This window comes from Mauremys reevesii, linkage group 2 (assembly GCF_016161935.1).
Source record: "Mauremys reevesii isolate NIE-2019 linkage group 2, ASM1616193v1, whole genome shotgun sequence".
Classification (NCBI taxonomy): Eukaryota; Metazoa; Chordata; order Testudines; family Geoemydidae; genus Mauremys; species Mauremys reevesii.
Window position 1 is genome coordinate 152,208,582 of NC_052624.1, and position 24,932 is coordinate 152,233,513.

Sequence of the window (24,932 nt, forward strand, 5' to 3'; positions counted from 1 at the left end):
TCCTTCCAGTTTTCTGATATAACTATGGTAACCTGCATACTGTATTGGTTTTCCAAGAGGTATGCCAAAAGCACTCATTTACTAGAGGAGAGCCAGTAATTTACAAATATGCAAAGCTGTATAATTAGTACATATTACTGTGTTCTTTTACAATGAGGTTAACAAAGGTCATTAATTTTCCATCCAATTTTTGTTTATGGGGGCTGGAAATTGTTCTTAATGTTTGGATTTTTAATTATGATAACTTAAGAGGATTACTAGGTTCATTTTTTTTACTTCTCGGCATAGATCATTAAGGTATTTCCTTTTGTTATCTGTGCTTACATATCTTTAACTCCTGTGGTAAAGTATATAATCAGAGCTGCAAAGTTTGGATCTGAATGGGTGCTGTTCAGGGCAATTCCCACTGCATTCAGTCCAGTGTGTTTTTGTAAACAACAGGGTTTCTAATAGAGGTGCCAATTCAACATTAACTACAGCAGCACATCCTGATCTAATGAACTAAGATTGTGTAGGATGCAAATGGTGTGATTAAAGTTAATTTCACAAATGCAGTTCAGAGAATTTCTATATAAGCCATTTTAAGAAAGAAACTTGTATTTTGTTGCTGTAAGTCTAACTCCCATGGGTCAGTGCATATTGTGTTTTAAAGGGAGAGTTAATAAGAGTGAGATAATACTGATAGTGAATTTTGGGTTGGGTTCTTTGGCTCTTGGTATGTCATGTCCACATCTGGGTATCGGTTGTTTGGTGGTTGTTTTTTTTTTTGGGGGGGGGTTGTTTTGTATTGTGTTTTGTTTTAGTTTTTTTATATACTGATTAATTCAGGGCTTGAACTGTCTCATTTGTGGGTTCATCCTACAATTCGATCCATTCAAATGGAGTCTTATGCCTGTACACAACCCCATCAAAGTCAAGCAGGTCAAGATCTCTGATTACGTTAATGGGGAAAATGTGTTAGCAAAGTCCTAGCCTTTGCATTTGAACTGGCTGTTGTGCAGATCTATGCTTTTTGTTTGTTTCAGTTTTCTACTAACAATAATTCCTCATTTCCTAGACTAGGGTGTAGAATTGCCTCAGCAATCTCATGCCTCTGTGAATGTGAAAGCCTGTGGAGACATTACATTATCAAGATGAGCTGGTTTGAAAAAGAGATAATAGAAGTCTATGGAGAGCTTGCTGTGCTGTCAAAACAAGTCTCAGCGATGGCAGGTTCTATCACCACTGGAGGAACAAAGCAAACTAAATCTGCACAATAATTAATGTACTTGGATGGGGCGGGGGATGTCAGCTGGACACTTTTGCTGAGAGAGCCTCAATTCTGGATCTTGCTTCCTCTTTGGTCTCAACAAAGCCCCCATGTATTGACGTACGAGACCTATCTGTAATCCTAGGCTCTAAACAGCGGTTATGGTGAGTTAATTGAGTGAAGGACGAAAGGAAGGTGTATCCTACACACTGCTCCTGTCCAACAGGGAGTCTGGGGAGGAATTGTGCCTCCGAATTCTCCCTAAAATTGTGAGGTTCTGCAATGCTCCCTATTCAGGGTAGTAAGTAAATGCCACAGTCTAGCTCTATATATTGCATATCCATCCATCCCTCCATCCAATCTAATCTAATAATCCCAGGCAGAAAATACAGTAAAATGGGGGTAGAGAGTGTGTCCCAGGAATTGAGAATAAAGACACATTACAGGGATGTATCCCCAAACCACAGGATAATTATAAACACAGGAAATTCAGAGTTAAGATTAAATGTAAAAGAAATCTAATCGCATTCAGGTATGGAAAACAGCACCTTTTAGGGGACATTTCCCCCCCCCTCATTGCCTGTTGAATCTCTTGTGCTGTGAAGGCCAAGGCAGCAGTGCCACAGACAGCCTTTCAAGCATTGATACCCATGCTAGCATACAGCTATGGGACCTTTAAGGCAATTGCAATTGGACCAAATAAACTACTAATGAGAACTCAGTCTTGTTGCATGCCAAGTAGTTGTATACGAAATCTGGTGCTGGGTTGTTACCGTTGGTGTGGCAAACCCATTTAAGAGTTACCCGAGCTGTTGATCTGAACCTCACTGTAGCCTATGCGACCATAAGGATCAGACACAAAAATCATTAATAACTAAGCTTAATTCCAATCTAATTTCTTCAAATATTGCCTGTGCACAAGATTGCAATTATTCCTAACTATATGGAAAGTGGGAAGATCTTTCAGGATGAAAAAAGGCTGTCGGAGATGCTATATTTCTTAAGTGATCCAATTAATAATTAAGTTGAACTCCAACTAATAAACAGATTTATTTGTAAATTTTCAGAAAAATTCATTCTATACTCAGTAAGTACTGCTTGGGGAGGGGAAAAACTGTTTTTTTTCCCCCTACATAGCCAAGAGGTTGAATCTCTGCTTTCAATGCAAAACTGAGCTCAACCTTAACAGTGGAGTTGTGACTGGTGCTTCCGTAACAGCCCTGTCTGAAGTACACGGCACCTGATCCAAAGCCAGCTGAAGTCTGTGGAAGACTCCCAGTGACTTTGATATGCTTTGGATCAAGTCTACAACCCTTGACTGTAAGGAAACAAGAATAACATTATTATTCCTAATATAGGACATAATTCAAAAACCCACTGAAGTCAATAGGATTCTTTCCATTGTCTTCAGTGGGCTTTGGATCCAGGTCCCTATTTACTAATGTAAAACATATATAACACTGAGAGACCCCGGTCACCAGGGGGCAGGATCAAACCCAGGACCTCGGAAGCTTAGTGCACAAGCCTCTACAGTATGAGCTAAAAGCCAATTGGCTGTTAGCAGACTAATTTTATCTCTCTAAGTGGTCTCGGTGCCACTAGATGGGCCAGAACACTAGACCCAGAAGGTGTGTGGGTTACACATGCCCAGGCAATTCCCTTTTAAAATAACTTATTAGCTACTTATTTTATGTGGTAACTATTGCTTCTCTCTTATGCCTTCACCAGTGACCCTGCTTTCTCATTCATTCTTATCCTTATGTATAAGTTAAGCTGTCAATTCAAACACATGACAACTCAGAGGGTTTTTATTATTTGTTGTTATTACTATTTATTTCAAGGGGGAACAGTGTACTCAATCTATATCCGCTTTGGGTGTATCTGTGCTAGAGAAGAAAAAACAATCTGTGTTGAGAGAAACTCTTGTGAAACATAATTATACCATGTTTTGACATCTGCTTTTATTTTGTTGTGACCAGAAAGAAAAATGGTGTAAAAAATTGAGCTTTTTGTCAACAGGCAAATGCTCTATTTTCTCTGTCATCCTCTCCAGGCTCTGTAGAGCAATCGAGCTCAATCAAAAACTTACAGAGTTTTGGTGTAGAATATGTAGAGTTTTCTGTGGAAATGTCTCAGCTGCAGGATGACAAATGATCCTCAGGGAGCCGTGTTATCTAGTTGTTAGTGCAGGGGATAGGAGTTGGGAGATTGGCATTCTGTTCCAGATTACTTCTCACTTCTTGTGTGACCTTGGGCAAATCAGTGTGCAACATTATAGTAATACTCGTTTTTGAGATCCTTTGATTAAGGGTGCTGCTGTGATGACCCCCCCCAGAATGAGCCAACAGCAGGACCTTCAGAACAGAACACAGAGATGGAGTAGCTCCTCCTTAGCTGATAACATTAGTAGGTTGTTATCCTCTGGTGGCGGATAGAGTGGAGTGTAAACTACTTTTCCAGTGTATGCATGCAAAATTTTATTAATTCAACTATTTATGAATAGATACTTTAAGAAGCTGATTTAAAAACCCACTTGCAGTTTGTGCTAAACTCAAAAGTTCAGCTATAGCTAAGATAATCCTCTGAAGTTTTGGATTCTTATCCAAAGCCCAGCTCCACTTTATGAACCTTTTGAGTCTCCAGAATGACTAAAAATGTCATTGTAATGGGGTCTCTTGTGAAGTGCCTGGCATATCCATTTCAGTTCCCAACTATAGACATATCTACCCTGAGAGCAGTCTTCCCATAACAATTATATTCTTCAGCCTCTCCTCTTTGCTGGACATGGAGGCTAGAAGGGAGGCAGTCTCTTAATATTTCAGAACCTTAAGTAAGGTGTCTGTCTCAAAGGGGTTCTATGTCCAAACCAATTTGCCCATCTGATTTTAGCCCATGTTTTCAAAATTCCCACTGGGAAAATTCTCATATTACTAAACTAGGTCCTGGCTTCCTAGAATACTTACCCCTTTACTGACTAATAATTGAAATTAGCCCAGTCACCCTGGTCTAAATATTAGGGGTTTAGAATCCCAACCTAAATTTGAATACTGTTGAATGGTCTGAGACAAATTTCCCCATCTCAAGCACCCAAGAGCTTTGGAAAGTTGAAAAATCCAGATCTGGGTCTGAACTTGGTGGCTTGAGATCATTTCTAGTTCATGATAATATTGTTTCATATAGCAGGAAATAGCTGGGTTTCCAAAATTGCATGTGTTGCTGATTTTACTTTCCTATCACTCATTGCATATGGTATGAGCTCTTGCTCTGGGTTAAATCTGTTTGTACTGAGCATGTAGATGACCTTTTCAAAATTGCTGGGTTTTTGTTTTTCCCCTTGATAGAATGATCACAGATAGTGTATCCATTTGAGTTATAACCATAAGGATTAGAATTGATAACAGCCCATTTTAAGGCACTCTTGCCAGCACCTTGTGGATTTGGAAGTTCGGATGAAAGATATCAATAGAGGTTTTTGGAACTGCAGTTTGAATTACTAAATAATGTGCCAGTGCAATATGGCAAATAAAAATCCATTGCAAAAAGGTATTCCATGTTGTTTAGCAGTGATTTTGAACACGTCTAACAAATGATTTCTGGATAAACACAATATCTTCCTTTGTTTGTGCAGTGAAATGGATAGTCCCCCACAAACCGAATTGTCACTGATTTAATCATAGATTCCAAAGCAGGAAGGAATCACTGTGATCTTCTGGTCCTTAATTAAAGGGGCCCAGTGCTATAGCCCTTACTCAGCTGATTAGTCTAATTGGTTTCAATGAGAATTAGACCCTAAATAGGTTCAGACCGTAAAACCAGATACATCTATTTACATATCCTGTTAAAATCAAGTATCAGAGGGGTAGCCGTGTTAGTCTGGATCTGTTAAAATCAACAGAGCTAAAGGAGCACTAATCAGCTCCAGGCATGGGCAAATGAATATTCATCGTGCCAATATTTTTGGACTGGTGTTGGGAAATAGACATCTGGCAGAACAATGCTGATTTCAACACTGTAGCGTTTGGCAAACATGTCATTTGTTTTGCCCATTCCTAGTAATAAGCCAGGGTGGTATTTAGCCCAGTACATTACTTCGTTTATATCTTTTTTTTTTAAAGCCTTGGCGTGTTCAAAATCAATGCAGCAAAAGTCATATATCATAGTGGGCGGAGCATAGGTGACCTTTTGCCACCATATATATATATGTGTGAGTGTGTGTGTGTGTGTGTGTGTATATATATATATATATATGTATGTATGTGTATACACACACACACACACAGAGAGAGCCAACCAGTTAGGGTGTGGGGAGAAGCTTTGTGTGACAAATCAGCAGCTTGATACCAGTTGGAGCAGTTTCAGGGCTGCTCTAATGTGTGCTGGCAGATAGCTGGCTCCCAAGGAGCTGGGGACCACCAGCCAAGATTGCCAGTGCACATCATGTTTCAGCTCAGAACATGCAGTATGTTTGTGAGGTTGAGATGGATGATGGAAGGCTGGCTAGGACTGCATTTAGGTCTGTGCCAAGGGGCCCAGAACCTGGAGTTGGGATTATTGCCCTAGAGTCTGTGTTCATTTTTAAGAAAAAGTAAGTTTCTAGCCCCCATGGTTGTGGAGAAAAGATTGAAAATAAGACATGAGAGTAACTGAATGTGACATCTGCCTGAGTCTGCAGTGTGAAGCTATGGCTCTGAGAGGCAGGGACCTCTCCACGCATCTGTTAGCTATCAGATCCATTGCTCAGTGGGACCCCACCTGAAAAACCTGGGTATGGCAGAAGAAGAGTGCAGCGGCCTTCGGCCAGCCTCTTAACCCAAGCAAATTCTGGATGTAAACTTTTGTGAGGAGGCCCTACTTTCACCCTGCCTCTCCAAGAATAGAAGACACCCCTATTGCTGAAGGAAGGGTGAGAAGGCCATCCTTTACCATTACCTCTCTGGGTGGGAAGAGGACAGCTCCTGCCCCCTATGCTCCAAGGGTAGGGTAGGGTAGGGTAGGGTGGGGGGGGGGAGAGTTTGGCATGGGGTGGAGCCAAAAGGGACCTGTGCTGTGTTGTGCTTAGAGTCCTAGATTGCCTCTTTTGGGGCCCTGGGCTAGGAAAGGGCAATCCTCAGCTACTGTTTTAGGCAGTTTTAAACCCTCCTTTGTGCAGATGGAGGAGTACAAAGGGGGGGCTTATCTGAGGCCAAGGGTATGACCCTGTGCTCTGATAATGCATGCATGTCATCCACGCTGGGGATGATGGTATAGAGACAGCATATCAAAGCTGGCAATCAAAGGGCTTTTATCAGGCATGCTCACCCCTATTATGCTGATCAATTTTTCATAGGAAATCATTAGTATCTTTTAAACGGGGAGGGTAGATTGTGCATCAGAGGTGGCAGGCATGTCGGCATGCAGCTATTTCACTTGCGGTATTTTTAACTGTAACAACAGGATGTTGGGAATGTTTGTCATAAATTCTCTGGAGATGATGGATTTGAAGGGAGAGAGATTAATTACTGTACAATTAGCATAGCATTACCTGCAGCGTGGAGAGGTTACAGTGAGGAGGGGACACAGAGGCAGATTTGTTGAAATGCAAAGGTAGAGGCCAGTGCTCCATCTTAGTCATTGTTCATTCTTATTGTAGCACTTACAGTAGGAGAGACAACATAATTCACTGATCTGAAGCTTTATGCATTGTTTCAGACCAGTGGGATGAATTAAAGATGGACTGGCTGCCTTTTACTTTGAATTTTCTTGCTTGGAGAAGGTTCTGCCACTCCTTTCTTTAGCATGATGACTTGAAATCTATTTTTGAACTTCAGCATTAGTCTGTTCTTTGTTTGTACAGCACCTAGCACAGTAGGGTCCTGGTCCATGTCTGGGGTTCCTGGTGCTACTGAAATGCAAATAATAAATAACAGAGGTGAGATTTTTTTATGTTCATTTCTGCTTAAAGCAAAATTAAATTAAATTAAATCAAATCAACCCATAGAGTTTTGAAAAAAAACAAGAGAGCAGCCATGTCAATGGGAGGGAACTTCATGGGTTACTTGGCAGCTGTAACAAGGTGGCTTGCCCCGTAAGGGCCGGGGAGGCTGGGGCTAGCCAACCCTGATTACTAAAGTCACACACCTGGGTTGGATCAGTGGCTGCAGTGAAGGAGCAAGCTTAGGATACTGAAGGGTCTGAAAGCCAGAGCCAGAAACTTGAGGCTCCAGACGGGTAGGATCTGGGAGTGGCCTGGCAAAGCAGAGGAAGGTCTGGGAGTAGGGTAAATTGAAGACTGCTGGGAGTGAGCAGGCTCCAGCAGAAAGACCTGGGATGTGGAGTTTCCCTGCTGAAACTGAGTGTAACCCTACAAGAGGGTAAACCACAGGGACTGTGTTTTGACTTAGAGTTTCATCTTGGAGCTGTATTTATGCAAATAAACTCAGAGCCCTGAGAAAGGGTGGGGAAGGCCAAGAAAAGCCTGTGTTGAGTTTCAGAAGCCCTTTGTGGGAGAACTACTACTCCGTTAGCAGGGCAGTGCAGAGGCATCCCTTGCCCTGGGGGGGTGCACTGGATGCAGCTGACCCCACACTGTATTATTATTTTATAAAGGATGTAAATTTGGGGTTGTATTCAGGGCCCTTCAGAAAAAAAATGATTAAATCAGTGATGTTTTTTAATCCACCATCTGTGGGGAATGAAGATATTTAAGCAGTTTGCAAAAGGCATAATCCTAATGGGTGAAATTCACTTCTGTGTGGAGGACCAGTGTGTTGCCTAAGCATCACTTTAACTGTCAAAACTTGGAAGAACTTCCAGACTTAGAGAGCACTTTCCGCCTTTTGGTTTTGGGTGGTGGCAGCTGGTGGTATTTTGATTTATTTCATATTTGGTCACTGAAAAGAGTGCAAGGTGATTTACAGAACCCTGTGGACATATAGGGTAAAATTTTCAAAAATGAGTTTGGGCGAGACTTACAAAGGTATTCAGGTGTCTAAAGTTGCAGCTGCCATTTTTAATTGACTAGATTTCAAGTTCACTGTGGGCCAGATTTTTCAAGACAGATCAAGGCCAGATTCTCTGAAGTGCTCAGCTGCCAGCCATTCCAGTTGTGATGCTAATGGCGGCATTCTCAGTACTCTTGAAAGTCTGCCCGTCTCTCTAATATGCCAACTAAAGATGCTGCATTACTGATTCAAGTGTGAGTGAATACTGTAGAAGCCTGAAAGTTGTTGCTTCCTTCAGATAATCTGATATCTGGAACATTCATGTTAACATAGCTGGAATGTTCCTCAGTATTTATATTCCTTTCTATTCCTGATATACATTACATAATCTAACGAAACCTCTTTATTTTGTATATATGAGTAAAACAAGTGACACCATCACCGAAAGCATAGCTTAAAATAAATTATGGATAGACAAGGATGAAAAATAGAATACCCTGAACAGCATGTATGCACAATGTTTCTCTGTGCTTGCAGCTGTATTTTCAACAATGGGCTCTCATTTTTGGGTGTCCAATTTGAGACATGAAAGGCCTGATTTTTTTTCAGAGGCACTCAGTGTGAGAAGCTTTCATTGGTTTCAGATAGAGAACAGGGTGCTCAGAATCTCTAAAAATCTGGCCCCGATTTTCCAATGACTTAAACACAGAGAATAGGGACCGGACATTTATATGGTGTGATGGGGTGAAGCCATTGTAGGAATGGGAGTAGGGGACAGAGCTGATTAGCTAGCCACACTGTCAATCATCCAGAAAGACAGGGGAAGGCTTTCCCTTCTTGCAAAGGGTTTTGAATAGGGAAGCCCTGTATAAAACTGCCAACTCCCTCCCTGCAGCTTGGAATCTGTAGCTGGGTTGGTGAGGAAGGGTCACTTGGAGGAACCTGGGTCTGTTAGATTATATGGAGCACTTTGGATGGGTCAAAAGACTGATGTCATGTTATAGAAAGATATCCGTTGGTGTTTGCGGTTTTTTTGTTTGTTTTTTGCTAAACCCCTCTGAATTGGGTCCTGCTGATTTGTTTGGACCACCCTACTGTCTCATTCCATTACGTATGGATACTGAAAACATGCAGTGTTACATTAGGACAGATTTATTTTAAAAGACAGGATGAGATATAAACTTCCATGGTATATTCCAACTTTAAATGGAGAAGGTTAGGAAGGAATGGAAAAGATTAGGGATAAACTTTTCAGATGGACAGACTAGACTTGAGGGCTTCTCAGACATTCCTTGGAAGCAGCTTGTAGAGGCCGCTGTCACCCATAGTATATGAAACTAGGTGACCCACCGCTCTGATGCAGTTATGCAGTTTCTATGTTCAAACCTCAGAATCCCTCTGGATGCTGGTGGCCTGGCTTTCACAGATGCTGAGCATCCGCAGCTCCCCTTGAATCCATGGAAGTCAGGCTGTGGGTTCTGTAGTGAAGATAGAACCATCCAGAATGGTACTTATCTTCATAAATAAGCAGGTCAAAATACTAACGTAGCTTTTTTCTTCCTGATTTTGAAACATTAATGAGAGGAAAGAAGTGAATCCATAAATAAGTGGGCAGTGTATCCATAGCAAATGGATGAGTATACACCGGCACCCCATCACAGGAGTCTGGCACATTCTGAATCAGTCCATGGTAGCATTGATGCCAAATTGGTTGGCTTCCATAGGGTCTCCTGCATTAAAGAAACAGATGAGCACTGGGTAATGCAAAGAATCCAGCAGCCTGGTCAGACACAGTCCACTGCTCATCGGGTGCTTGGATCCTGCTTCAGGTTTTGAGCTGCATGAGGAAAAGTTGCTATTTTGGTGTTGGAAATTAGTAGCTTGATTTGCCCACTGAGTGCTCAGTCTTGCAAGGTGCTGAGCACACTCTGATCTTAATTTTTGCAAAGCACCTGAGCACATGCTTAACTTTAAGCCTGTGAGGTTTTTTCCCCCATTGGAGTCACTTAAGTTAAGCATGCATTTCAGTGCTTTGCAGGATCAGGACTAGTGTGCTGAGCATCTTCAAGGATCTGTCCCTGACTGAGAATGAGTCTGTGGTGTTGTAGCAAATTCTACTCTGCTGCACGGGTCTTTAATGCTACTTAAATTAGCAGAGCCTTCCTTATTACACTAGTTGCAACTGAGAGCAGCACTGAGAATAGACAGTTTTGGCTATCTGACGGAATTAGAGCATATATCTATCAACCTAAAATGGACCAAACTATACTAGGAGCACAGACTGAACATAGTGTGTTTACCATCTGAGGTAACATAGATTTCACTAACTTTGCACTCACTGGCCTCAGTGCACTGTTTGTGAACAACTGCCTGACTGTAAATGATAAAAGCCTACAACTACTAGGTTCTCAGTGGAGGTGGAACCTCATGCTCTTGAAACTGAAGGTCATGGATATTTCCCTAATGCTGCTTGCGTGTGATTCAGCTAGTGATGACTCAGTCTTCCGTGCATACAGTCATGGATTTTTATTACAACAGGCCTGATGTAATGAACCTCGGCATAATGGAGAAAAGTGCTTTTGACATGACAGGGTTTTGTATTCCTGAAGGAAGTATTTGTTGGAAAATGTAAAGAGCTCTTTTTTGGGGGGTAACAGTCTTATACCGTGAACGCCAACCTACCTGGTTACAATGAATTAAATCAATGTGCGTACGCCACTCAAATGCTTTACAGTAAAGTAATTGTCATTGGCAACACAATGCTCGTTTTCAGTTATGTAGGCACAATCCCATAAATCATGCAAGACTGATATGCTGCATTAGGTATACTGCCCTCAAATTAACTTGGGGTAATATATTTCTCTTATTACAAAACAGCCAGTCTGTGGATGCCATAAAAAAATGTGTCTTGCCAATTCTCTTTTTATTTAAAAGAGGAGGATTTGCAAAATCTGAACTCAGATCCGAGTTAGAACAAATACCTGCCATTTAATTATTAGACATACCCAGGACATACCAACTAGAGGGTAGAAATTCACTAAAGGGAATAGGGAAAGAGGCTGGATTTCTCCATGCTATTAATGGATATGCACTGAGTGAGCTGCAGGAACAAATTAATTAGCTCAGGCCTGATCTTGTGATAGTTTGCATACTATATTGTCGTCTATGCCTGGTTTTCGCATAGGCTTAAATCCATCATATAAACAGGTTCAGGAGAGCCTACTAAAATCAATAATGATTTATTGTCAGCCGTGTGCTGTTTCATTATATTCATCTCTTTGTGTCTGTGTATTTTCTATTTTACTATCATAAATATTCAAAATAGAGGTTCTGGTGTTGGGGCTTCACCCAAAGCCATTGAAGTCAAAACAAACTTGAGTGTGTTTCGAATCGGTCCCTTGTATATGGAGTATTGCTTGGGTTTATTATTAATCAGAATAACTAATAGCAGAATTAAAACTCTAAGCCATACCTACAAAGTTGTCATGGTTTCTGTGAACTGGGGAAGAAATTCTGATGGCTCTACCTGTGTGTATGTGTAGACACGTGCTCCTGAGACTTGCCAAAATGCATAAAAGTTTCAGAATTGACTTTGGGGTGTTCTTTTGCATTGCTTCATCAAGTTCAACAAAGTGCCATTGGAATGGATGGAATCAGTGCCATTACCATTTCAGGCACAACCTTCCACCTTTACTTTTCTCCAAAGAGAGTATTGTGCCAGCCTAGATGCTTCCTGCAGCCCAAGCACTCCCAATTATCTTTATTGGACATAAATCATTTAGAGATCCATTTACAATGAGGCACTTTTTCCTATAAGGAAGATTGGCTGCAAGAGCTTTAGCTTGGAGCACAGTCCAAAAGAGTGAGATCGTTTACAAGCCTCACGTGGCCCTCTTTCATTAACTACACTCATTTATAGTCAGGCGTTTTATGTGTTTCTTCTCAGTGATAATACTGGAAATGATGGAGTAAAATAGAGTCCTGTGTTTAATCAAGAGAGCAACTCATTCCAACTCTCACTAAAAGATTTAAGGCTAAGAAAGATGGCTGGGGAAAGATTTAGCCTTTTCCCAGTAAAAAACAATGAAAACTGCAGGTTGTGAATACTGAATAGGTATGGCTCAGAAGAGCACGCATTAATCAGTGTTTTGCTGCTATGGTGGTGCTCTGGGAGGGGAGGAGAGAGGGAGATGCCAAGTTTGATGTCCATCCATTGCAAAAGCATTAACCTGATTTTATGTATACATTTTCTAATGGGGTTCCTTTCATTCTCATGCCCCATCGTTGACATGGACAAGCTCGTGTTGATGGCTGTTGCTGGCTGCGCTGGAGGAACACCAGAGTTGATTGTCTTCTGCACTGAAAGCCAGGTTCTGATCCTTGGTTCTGTTCTCCTTGCCCTGCTGTAGGTGGACAAAGGCAACATAAAGGTTCCGTAACTGGACACTTCCATGATATCCCCTGGCACATAAAGCAGACAGTCCTGGCTCTTTGTCCTCCCCCATCCTGCCCCCCCTTTGGGCATCCGGCAATGTTCCTGAACAGAAAGGGGTGCAGCCAGACCTTGCTGTACTCCGGCAATACCTAGACAGTGGAATAACTCCATGGCAATTATTGGGTTAGGCATAAGATATGCACTTTACACATGTAAATGTCTGCCCAATATGCAACGCTGCACAGAATTAGGCCTTCCCTAACTAATTCCTCCTCTCATTCCCCCTAGGAGATAAGTGTGGTATAGTTAGCTCCATGTTACAGACCGTGAGATGAAAGCAGAGAAGTTAAGTGACTTGTCCAGGGCCACATATTGGGATTCATTATCAGAGCCAGGGTTAGAACTTGGAAGTTCCTGGCTCCCAGTCCTCTCTACAGTCCATTCCTCCCTCAAAAAAGACTGTTTAAATCCCAAATTGAAAAATCCGTCTATGGGATCAATTCTCATCATCAGCCATGACATTTTACTACCTTTCTGCATAATAACAAATACTGTTGGTCAAAACAATCTGTAACTCCCACTGTCTTCAACAGGAATTCAGGCTCTGATGACTTGCAAGATGAGACTCAATATTATTGATTTAGCTGCAGAAAAGTTTAGCTCTGCTAAATTTGCTTGAGTATAGCTATTTTTTAAAAGAGTAAACAATCTTGGTGCTTGCTTGTACCTTATGGTGCCTATGAATATGCGCCAACCTGCAAGATGTTGGACCATAAGAATCTATGATGTAATTTCCAGAATGGAAGAATTTTATCTAAATTGACTGGTTTTGTGCCATTTTGAGTTGGCTGCTGTGCAGTTCCCACTTCCTCATGTCATTGCGAAGGTGATGATGTTTCCTGACAGACAGAACACAACATTCTTTCTATATGCGTTGCTCATCTCAGATATGTAAATGAAACAATGTGTCTGACATAGAGCAGAATATGGCCCTATGCACTATAGCTTTTCATGGTAAATGAATGTTGCTTAACTCATTAGTATTTTAATATATAGAATTTTCTTTTCGTTGTGCTCAGCTTTCTTAGAAAGCTGTTCATTTGGACTTTATTGAAGGAGTTATATACAAAGTTTGGAGGGTTTTTTTTAACAGTATAAAGCAATTAAGGTCTAATTTTAAGAGATGTTGACACCCTCTGCTCCAGTAATAATTCTTAGATGTTATATAGCACTTTTCATCCATATATCTCCAAGCACACTCCATTATCCCTATGTTGCCTATGGAGAACCTGAGGTAGAGAGAGGGGAAGTGCCTTGCCCAAGATCACCCAGCGCATCAGTAGCAGAGCTAGGAATAGCACCTATGTCTATGCAGTACCAGTCCAGTATCTTATGCATTAGGTCAGACTGCCTCTTTGCAGTACACGTGGGTGTCCAGCACCTCTGAAAATCAAGACCTTAATTTTTAGGTATGTAATGAAATGCTGTCTTCAGCTTCTTATACCATGCCCATCACTGGTGGCGTCTTACCGCCTACGGTGGAAAAGTTCCCCAAATAAATGCTCCTGTGTTTTAGGGCCTATAAAAGCACTGGTATCTAGGATAGATCAAAACGCCTGCCTCTCCTAAACCTGGCAAGATTAAATTTAAAACCACAGCATAACAGTTGGCCTGCCTGATGTCCAGTCCACTGCAGAAAAATAGTTGGTTATAGCAGTGAATACCTTGGAAGATCTGTTTGCTCCCTCATATGCAGGTATATTATTTCCCCCAGATGATATTGTTGTGCTTTGTAACATTTGACTGGGTTTATGTTTCAAAACAAATGCCAAAGTTTGTGTTTGACATGAACTGTGATGGAAAGACCTTGTCCAACTGTCTGCCCCTAGCTAGCTTACACTCAGTGTGGTCTAGCAGTGAAATGTTATCACTGGAAATGCTGCTTTGGAAGTGAATGAATATTCCTGTATAACACAATAAAGAACATACAGATTTGTTATATTGGATGAGACTAATTAGGCCAATGTCCTACCTCTGAAAGTGACATGCACCAGATGTTTCAGAGGAAGGTAGCCTGATTTGGATAATTATGGCATAACCCTACTGTAGAAGATACTTCTTCTTAACCCTCATCAGTCAGCTGTTGACCTATACCTGGAAGCATGAGAATTTAATGTACTCAAACTTGGTAGCCTCTAGGTGTCTGAGCCATAGCCCAATTTTGCTAAGAGTTGTGCTCCCACATAGGCACCAATAATGACATAACTACCGAGCAAGATGAACAAAGAACCAATTGACTCAACAGTGAAAGGCTGATGTGGACATCCAGGAGCACCTGAGGATCCTCCATAACCCCTAGGATTATGCATCTTGCTCACGAAACTTGGCAAATCTCCTCTAGAAAGAGGGCAGCTGTCAGCTTGATCATTTCCTCTGCATTGCCCTCTAACCAATGTTACATCCATCATGCCTGGATTGAGTGCCAGACAGCTTGCCCTCATTCAGGCACCAAAGCTTAGCTAGACATTGAGAAACGTGAGACCACAGTGAAAAGGTGACCCAGGCCTGAGCGTCTTCAGCATCTTGATATCCCTACAGTCCAATGTGTATTGTCTCTTCCACTGGCTTCATGCTGAACAGGAGGGGTGACAGAATAGAACTTGATGAAGAGATGATATATAGCCCATTAATGAGTGGGTTACACTTCCCCTCCATGTCCGATCCGCAGAGGTCATGGGCCTGTTGCAGCTCCTCCTATACAGCCTTCGCTCTTTAGCTCAAGCTATTAACTCTGGATGTCCCTGGTGTACTAGCTAAAATGGTGGTTGCCCCAGTTGCATCTCCAGTACAGGCTAGAGGCATTGGACTGGGAGTCAACAGACCTGGGTTCTGTCCCTTGACTTGCCAGTCACATACAATGTGACTTTGGGCAACTCACTTCCTTTTGGGGAAAATTATACTTATCCACCTTTTGTAAAACGCATTCAGATCTGCTGGTGAAAAGTGCTATACTAGAGCTAAAGTATTATAATTGTCTCTCTCTTTGTCCTTCTTTCAAACCTTTGAAATGATTGATTTTTAATAGTTACAGTGCAAGCTCTAAACTTGATATCAAGTAAAAGGCTTCATTTATTGCATTTCACTTACATCTCACTACCTTGACTATAGATACAGGATTTAAACATCCCCCAAATCACTATTTTTTCAGAACTTTCTATTGAAAGGTAAATGTACTGTAAATTGGTGTAAAGCTTTCAGTTTTGTCTTATTTCAAGTCAAGACAGTAGTTAAACTGTAGCCTTTCATTCCTGCTAGATTTAGGAGAGAAGGCCATTCATTCTATCACTTGGGCCATGGAAAAAAGGAAATCTTGGAGTCACTAGTAGTTAAAGATCAATGTTAATTCAATAAAGATGATTGTGCAAATCACCAGCATGTTATTACTTTAAATCACAAGCTCGCAGCTGTAAACAAAATTGAAATGAGATTTTGGATTGCTTGTTTACAAAGAAAGGGAAGCCAGAGTTGAGAATATTATCACTATTGAGAATTATACTTCAATTAGCACTATGTTGTTTACTCATATTACCCCACTCAAATGTTTTTTATTGGTTATTACCAGAACTGCTGGGGGGGGGAGGGATTTCCAGCAGAAAATTTTGACAGAAATAAATAAAAAACAAAATTCTGGTGAAAACTTGAAATCTAAAATATTTTGACTGGAAACCATCTCCCATGATGCACCCTGATGTTCCCTCTTGGGTGGGAAGGTGATGCATCATGGCAGTCACATGGCTGCAGTGCATCATGGGAAATGAAGCCTGACTGGGGAGTCCAGCCGATGGTACCATGAGCCACTGTGGTAGCATTTCAGAATTGATTTGTTGTTTTGGGGCCTTCATGTTTTACAAGTTAAGATCAATCTTTTTCTGGGAAAAATAGATTCTTTATTGCAAAACAACTTTGTCAAACTAACATTGATGGACATTTTTTGACCAGCTATAGTTATTACCACTAAGTTTTAAGCACTAGTTCTCTTCTTTTAGGTGCTTAACTAGGATGCTGAATATAAGTTTAATGCCCATGTTTCATCTCACACATGTATGGTCACACTGAAGTCAGTTAAACTATTAACATTGGTACAGCTAAGGGTGAATGGATTTGTTTGCAGTTTGGGGGCCTGAATCTGGGGGTGGGGGAGATGGATGGGAGGGAAAATTGATGATAAGTTTTGCAATTATTTCTTCTTCTTTTTTTTTTCAGCAAATACTTTCACTAGCTGTAAAGCTGGTTGAAAATTGGGAGAGTGGGGAATTTTTTTTGTGTTTGAAATTTTGAAATGTTAGAATTTTTCCAACCCATTCTGTTAATAACCATGACAGATCCTAAACAAAAGTCCCAAATCTGAACGTCCCTAGCATTTAGAGAATGTTCGGAACCTGAATGGTGAGCCAGATGAATGAGAACTTTGGAAAACCTCTTGTATAGTAGCATAATTCTGCAATTTTAAGGTTACAAATCTGACAAGGAAATTATTATTTACTGCATGGCACTGGAACTCAGGAGACCTGAGCTCTGTTCCTGGCTCTGCCACTGGCCTGCAGGATGACCTTGGACAAGTCACATCACCTCTCTGTACCTCAGTTTCCCCATTTGTAAAATGGGAATAATAATACTGCCCTCCTCTGTAAAGAAATTTAAGATTTACTGATGAGAAGCACTATATAAGAGCGAGGTGATATCACTATTAGTGCCAATAATCTAATGCCTCTCTATTGCTTGCAGTGGAGGGGGGGAGAGAGTGAAACAACAGAATGCCTTTCTTAAATATGGAAGGACTTAAGCCTGTGCTTAAAGTTAAGAGGATACAGGGAAATTGCAAGGAGGAGTCCCATTCATGTCCTCAGCATAGAATATAAGTGAAACTTCAGTGATTCATAGCCCTTCTGTACAGGAATGAATTTCACCCTTTGTCAATGTTTCCTGGTGTGTGAAATGGGTATAAAGTTTACCTACATAAAAGAGGTGTCATGAAGCTTAATTTATGTGCCACTGAGATTTAGCCTTGCTTTTTTTGCCACTGAGATCTAGCCCTGCTTTGAGATCTTTATGTGAAAGTTGCCATATATTCAGCATTGTATTAGTTGTTAAGTATTCATAGTGGCCACTAGGGGATGTAAAGTGAGTAGGTAAGCGTCTGGACTGGTGACTGCAGCACCTGTACATGTACTCAAGTTAGTTTTGATCTACACAACAGTGAACCACAGGTTAGCCTGACCTACCCGGGTGAGGAGTGCATACACGAATCGCCAGCACCCATGCTGCCACATCTTCACTGCTATTGTTACTCAAGCTAGCTATGATCTACAGGTGCAGTCACACTCCTAATTGCAGTGTAGACATACCCAGTGAAACAGGAAATAAAGACCGTCAAGAAGTATTTATCCCAACCAGGGAGTCCTTGGTCTCTGTAATCTCTATGTTCAGCGTTAACCACCATGTAATACTGATGATTGTTTTTAAATATTTGCTTTGTGATTTGAAAATGGCCTTGAGACCTCAGAATCCATTATCTTGCTGTTCAGTGTGGCATGGACCAATGAGATATAGCAATGAAATTGTGGTTCATTATCTGTATTATTGTGGCACCTACGGACCCTGATCTCAAAGGTGTTGCACAGATAGTGCCTGCCTCCATAGAGTTTACAACTTCAGTCCCATCACTGATTTTCAGTTAATTCTTCATTTCTGGGTTTACAGTTTGAACTCAGATGACAAGTTCATGGAAGCTTTGGGGGGAAGGGGCAGGCAGGGGAGTAGATTGCAAATTGCTCTTTTGGGAAGTTTAGAAATGAGCTTTTAAAGAGGAAGAGAGAGAGAAAGTAGAATAAGAATTTCCCTCTGTGATTTTTCCATCTGTCTGGGAAAAGATTGAAAGTAGTCTCAAGGCATGACGTTGCATCTATTAATTCTGGGAGCAACACTCCCACACATGGCTAATGATCCACTGTATAGATTCATTTCCTTTGGTTTCAACAGCTTAGTTTTGGGCATTAGGATAATGGATTTTTCCTGATCCTGAAGGGTTCACTTTGAAAGTCAAATCTCTTGCCCCTGTGTGGAAGAATGCTTAACCCCTTCAGCACCCTGGATGAGCTTACTGTTCCTCAGCAGGGGAACTGAAGATGAATTTCTTTGTTTGTCAGACCTCCTTCTCCCAGCCCCTTTCCATAGCACTATTAACCCTAGCCCACCTCTGCAGTCTTCCCTCTCCTTTCCCCTAACACTTTCTGGCCATTTCCCTAAACCTTGATTCTTCTCAAAGATCCCCAAGCAAACCTACTGAGGGACAATTCCTTTGTTGCCTCACCTCTACCACTTGCTGTTCCTTCGCACTAATCCCCACCTCATCTCCATCCCCAGTCTCCCCAAATGTGCACTTCTGAATCAGGGCCCTAGGCGAAACTTCCACCTTGCGCCACCCCTGCACCCAGTTAAACCCGCCCCTCCCACGGCAGCTAACCACGCCAACCCAGCCCCCCACCTGGGGAGCCCCCCTGTGGCAGCTAACCCAGCCCCCCACCTGGGGAGCCCACCGCCATCCCCTCACAGCAGCTACATCCCCCCCGTGCGGCAGTTAACTCCGCCCGGGGAGACACCCCCCCCCACCACGGAAGCTGAGCCTCCCTCTGCGGCAGCTAACCCCGCCCGGGGAGCCCGCCCCAGCTCACCTTGGCTCCGCCTCCTCCCCTGAGTATGCCGGCATCGCTCTAATTCTCCTCCCCTCCCAGGCTTGCGGCGCCGATTGGAGGAGACTTAGAGCGAGGGCTGTGTGCTCAGTGGAGGAGGGAGAGTGCAGGTGATCTGGGGCGGGCTTTTAGGCGCCCTCAACCACTAGGTGCCCTAGGCGGCCGCCTAGCGGTGGCACCGGCCCTGCTCCTGATGGGCCAACTTTCTCCTTGGTGGTTCCCTGGTTGAGAATGGGTTGTAAAGAGGCAGGTCCCATTGGCTGGCTGGGCAGAGGATGCAGGACACCTACAAGGCAAAAGTCCTCTTCTATCCCATTTCCCACACTAATTGATCTCCCCTGTGCAAACTAGAAGATCCAAGAAAACAGCCAGTTCCTACAAGGAGGTGTTATCCACATGAGAGCTTGATAGGAAGTAGGGAGGATGAAGTGGTGAAGGTACTAGCCTGAGACTCAGGAGAGCTGGTCTTTATTCCTAGCAGGATGTGTTTACACTGCAATTAGATACCTGCCGCTGGCCCGTGCCAGCTGTCTCAGACTCTCAAGGCTTGGGTGAACGGGGCTGTTTAACTGCGGTGTAGACATTTGGGCTCGGGCTGCAGCCTGAGCACTGGAACCATTCCACCTCACAAAGTCCTAGACCTTGAATATTTACACCACAGTTAAACAGCCCCTTAGCGTGAGTCACCTGGCATGGACCAGCCACGGGTTTTTAATTGCAGTATAGACATACCCAGACTTTCCTGTATTTCTGTGGGCACATCACATCTTTGCCTCTGTTTCCCCATAAGTAAACTGAGGTATTCCAAGTTCTCTATCTCACATACATATTGGGGAGGATTCCTTAAGGTTTGTGAGGTACTCTGATACTAATTCAAAGAAGACTAAACAGGTCCTTAAGAGTAACTAAACAAAAGGAATAAAAAATCAATTGTTTGGTTTAAGTCACAAACAGTAGAGCTGGACTGAAAATGGATTGGGGGAGGAGGGGAAAAAATTTCATTGGATCTTGTTTATTTTCTACCTGTCATCTCTGCTAGGCAGTAAAAAAAAAGGAATATACCAATAGGAAAGTAATAAAGTAACACTCATACAATTATATTCTTCACTACAGAATAACTTTGTTCAAGGCCAGGTACCAATCTTTAAGTATTGCACTAAACCAGCATTATCTGTGTGAACTTCCTGGGTTTGGATTGTTTAGAGTAAATATATTCAATTGGGTTTTTTCCCCTCTACTTAGTCTTTTTCAGTGATGCATATACACAGAGATGACACTTGTATTAGTTAAATATGAAGTATCTGCTACATTTTCTCATAACAAATTATGGGATTGCTGAGAGCCCTGGACCAGTTTATAGATTTAAGATGATTGTTCTCATTACCTATTCTTGTATACCTTCCGAAGGGAAAGCACTTCTAATGATTTACCAGTCTAAAGAAAAGCACAGACAACTTAATAGGAAAGGACTGAGCTACACCCTTGAAATATTATCATTCCATGGGAAGTGTGGACTAGTGCTTAGGAATAAGACTTGAGAGGCAGAAATCCTAGATTGTGTTCTAGGCTCTGCCATCAACTTTTGTGAGTGACCTTGGGCAAATAACTTAGGCCTGGTCTGCATGCAGTTTTTGTATTGGTATAACTGTCAATTAGAGATTAAGGGTTTTTTACCAAAGTAGTTACACTGGTACAGCCCCTAATGTGGACACAATTATACTGGTATCTTACACCCATATGGCTTATTCCCCTTCCTCTAAGGGGTTACGCTATACTGCTATGAGCACATGTATAGTGGTGTAACTGCATCTACATTAGGGTATGGTACTACTTTAATTAGACTAATATAGTTTAAGGGGTATAATTTCTGGGTGCAGACAAGGCATTAATCTCTCTGTATCTATTTACCTTTCTTTAAAATGAGTAACAAAATTTTAGAAATTTTTTTTATATTATAAGGGCCAGATGCTAAGCTGGTGTAAATCCAGCATAACAGCCTTATTTCAGTTGAGCTAAACTGATTTAACCAGCTGAAGATTCGGCTCTGCATTAGAAACTACCTTTGCAATCCTATTGTCCATGTAACTATGTCTAATGTAGCATATTAACTTTGAGGAAAATAATTATAATTGAAAGGTTTGGGAGCCAGGACTCCCTTTATTGACTAATTTTGTGAGCTTGGGCAAGTCACAACCTGCGTGTGTCTCGTTTATCCATCTGTAATATGAGGATAATAATATCTACCTCCAAAAGGAAGCTGTACGATTTAATAAAAATGTTTGTAAACTGTTTGGGGACCTTCAAGTGCTAGAGAGAGAAATGAGCCCTCTTACTCACAGACTTCTTTCCCAGTAGCCTAGAGCTTATGTAGGCCCTAATTCTGGAAACGCTTATGCACATGCTTAACTTTTGCACACATGTGAAGTCCTGTTAAAGTCAATAGGCCAGATCCTTAGCTGGGGGAAGTTGGTAGAGCTCTGTTGACTTGTATGGAGATTTGCTGGGCCTACAGCAGCAGCTGAGGATGTTGCCATTTAGAACTAGTTATATGTGAAAAGTGAAGTACATGCATAAGTGTTTGTAGGATTGAAGCCTTAGGTATTTAGGAAACTTAGCTGTGTACAGACTGACTTCTTATCAGAGGGATCTTCCTTTGCCATCTCCTAGCAATGGCCTATAGCTTTGCATAGATGAGAGGTTCCATCAAAATGACCCTGCCATGACTTAGTGCCGCACCCACTCTCAGTCTAGAGGACACTGCTAGTGTGTGTGTTATTATTTTGCAGAGTGAGTGGAGCAGCGGCCATCACGCTGGGAAGAAAATTGATAACTCCACACTGTCACCAGCAGGGTGCTTGTATCAGTCTCATTGATTTTCTTCCCTACTAGGCAATGGCTGCTCCGTTCTCTCTGCAGAATGCATCCTTTATGGACTTTGTGATCATGGCAGTCATGCGGAAGACTCTTCTAGTAGAACAGAATGATGTTATTAGCGAGAAGGTTGTTTGATGGAGCCACTTGGTATCCAAACCATGAAGCCCACTTCTGCTTTTCCTTGAAATGATAGCACTTGACTGAGACCAGAAGCAATTTCACTGAAGTGAAGGTTTCCCCATTTTCAAAATCCAGTGTGTTGCTCTAGCACAACTCCTTTTTAGTGAGGACAGTGACTGGGAATGGGGTGGGTGTGGGGGGATATTTCCTCATGTCTTTTTGTAATAAGATCTGGAAACTTGCCATAGCTCTGACTGTAGGAACTGAGCCACAGAACTTGGGCTCAGGAAGAGATGGATTTCAAAAAGCCAGTTTTTGCTTTGCAAATAAGGGAGCAGATCTTGAGATGCTGAGCCCCTTACTGACGCAAATGCAATCTTGCCAATTCCGAGCATTCAGAAATCACGTTGGCGCCCAGAAAGGTAAAAGCTGAGATTCTCATCTAATTACAGGCTTTAAGAAAAATACTAAAAATTATGAGACTTAAGAGAAAACCACAAGAATTGGCAACTCTGAAGGCCACAGCTATATTGTGGACCCTGACCCTGCCAACACTTGTGCATAAAATTTCTTAGATGCCTATGAGTAGTCCCATTGAACTCAGGAGGTCTGGGGTAGAGGACCTTTATGTTCTCTTTACTGATTTAATGTGGGATATTGGCAAGTTGCTTATCCTCTCTGCTGCTCCATTTACCCAGCTATTAAATGATGTCTACTTTATTGGGAAACTGATTTTCTCAATAGGATTAGTCCTTTTCATAAAACTATTCATGATGTGCCTACCAACTGGTGCACTGGTATCTTCCACCGTACATCTTGGAGTATAGAAAGGGTTAATTGGGATTGTTGCAAAAAGAAGCTGTTGCAAAAACTTTTCTCCCATTAAAAGAGCAGAAAGAAGCAGTAGAAAGAAATATTTCTAGGAGAATTGAGAGCAGGAGCTAGTCTCCTTGGACACAGTTCACCCCTAGAGCCATTGTACCACTTAAGCCTTCAAAACATGGCATAAGTGGTGCATTAGACCATCTTCTGGCTCTGTGCACAGGAGCACATTTTGTCCCTTAGCAGCAGCCTGTACAAAGTTTAACACCAATGATGTGCTTCAGCTGAACGCAGCAGAGATGTGTTCAGTCCTTGCAGTTACAAAGCTTAGCTCATTCTGTAGTAAAACTCCTAGAGTACCTTCCTCATTATTCTAGCTTGTTGTAGGAGGGATTGTCACTTTCTACTGAAAGTTTCTGTTTATTCTGTTGAAGCAGTAATAATACTTTGTGCATCAGTTGTGCCTTTTCCTCCAAGAATCTTAACTTACTTCACAAACTTTACGGGCTGCGTTTTCCAGTGAAGTCCAGACAGGCCTCCCTGTGTGTGTGTGCATTACGAGATTTGCATAGATAAACCTCATCGCCTGAAGACACAGTTGACACATGTCCAGATTTACAAAGCTGTATAGGCATCGTGGTGGGGCAGGTAACCCCACCACCAGTTGAGAAAGGGTTAAAGAAACCCCTGTGGTCACACTCAGCCCCATCCTGCCGCACCTGTGTGGCTTGCTAGGCCTAGGGTGAGGGCCCTTGGAAGGACGAACTCAGCAGAGATGGGATGGTGCTCTGAGGTGAGCTGAGCTACAGAGCCCAGACCCAGGGCACTGGTTTAGCTGCTGAGGAGCCTCTTGAGAGCACCGCCAGCCTGAGCCCTGTGAGAAAAGGTGTCTGGCTGGCTTGTTTCTTTCACTGAAATCCCCAAGTTGAATTCTTGGCCTTTGGCCATGCGGGAGGGCAGGAGCTGAGATTTCCTGTGGAGCTGGAAAGACTGCTTCCGCTTCTAGGCGTGGGGAGGGGTAGCCTCTTGTGGGCCTTTTTGTTTGCATTGTTTTATCTTCTCCTTTTCTAGAAGGGGTGGACTCTGAGATACAGCCAGAGGCGCTTACCCTGGGACTGCCCAGGGAATGATGTGTGAGGTAAGCGAGGTTTTCACCTTCACCCAAGGGGGCGACCTTTGACAGGCATTTCCAGATGCAAATAGGTGCCTTGTGGTATGCACTAAATTTACCTAAGTGAGTTTGATACCTAGCTCCCATTGAGCGGTCTAACCTGTTTAGTCACTTCATAAATCCCACTAGGTGTATATCTGCATTTGTAAGCATCTAAATACTTTTGTAATGTGAGCCATAATTTATTACCTATGCTGCTGCTCAAAAATGGGGCATATATATATAACATGATGGCTAAGGATGAATAAGCCTCAAGTAGCTGGCTCACATAGAGCCTAGCTTTGCTATTTCTGCCAGTGAATGGAGTTACTCCTATAAGCTCAAGTGCCCCAAGTGTCTGCTCTGGTGTTGACAATCCTAGGTTTATTCTCCCTTCCTGTTAGAGCTGGTCAAAATTTGGAATTCTCATTCGCTAGGAAATTTTGAAATCTTGATGTTTCAGGATGAAACCAAATTTTCTAGATCTTTGAATGTTTTTGCAAAATGAAATATTCCAAAAAGGTTGTGTTTTGACCTTATCCAAAATTTTGTTTTGACCTGTGAAAAATTTGATTAAATCAGTATGTTCCTGTGAAATGTTTCAATGTCACTA

General features: G+C 42.1%; 1 protein-coding gene across 28 annotated transcripts in view; it reads left to right on the forward strand.

Moving 5' to 3' along the window:
- Positions 1-24,932, forward strand: part of LRRTM4 (leucine rich repeat transmembrane neuronal 4) — a 726,983-nt gene that overhangs the window by 575,790 nt on the left and 126,261 nt on the right. The window contains exon 8 of one of the 28 annotated variants that reach the window (XM_039527448.1): positions 12,468-12,593. The exons of the other annotated variants lie outside the window; for them this stretch is intronic. Within the exon in view, the coding sequence (XP_039383382.1) occupies positions 12,468-12,578 (111 nt within the window). The 3' untranslated portion in view covers positions 12,579-12,593. Of the gene's footprint in view, positions 1-12,467; positions 12,594-24,932 lie in introns of those variants that run through there. 28 annotated transcript variants of the gene reach the window in all.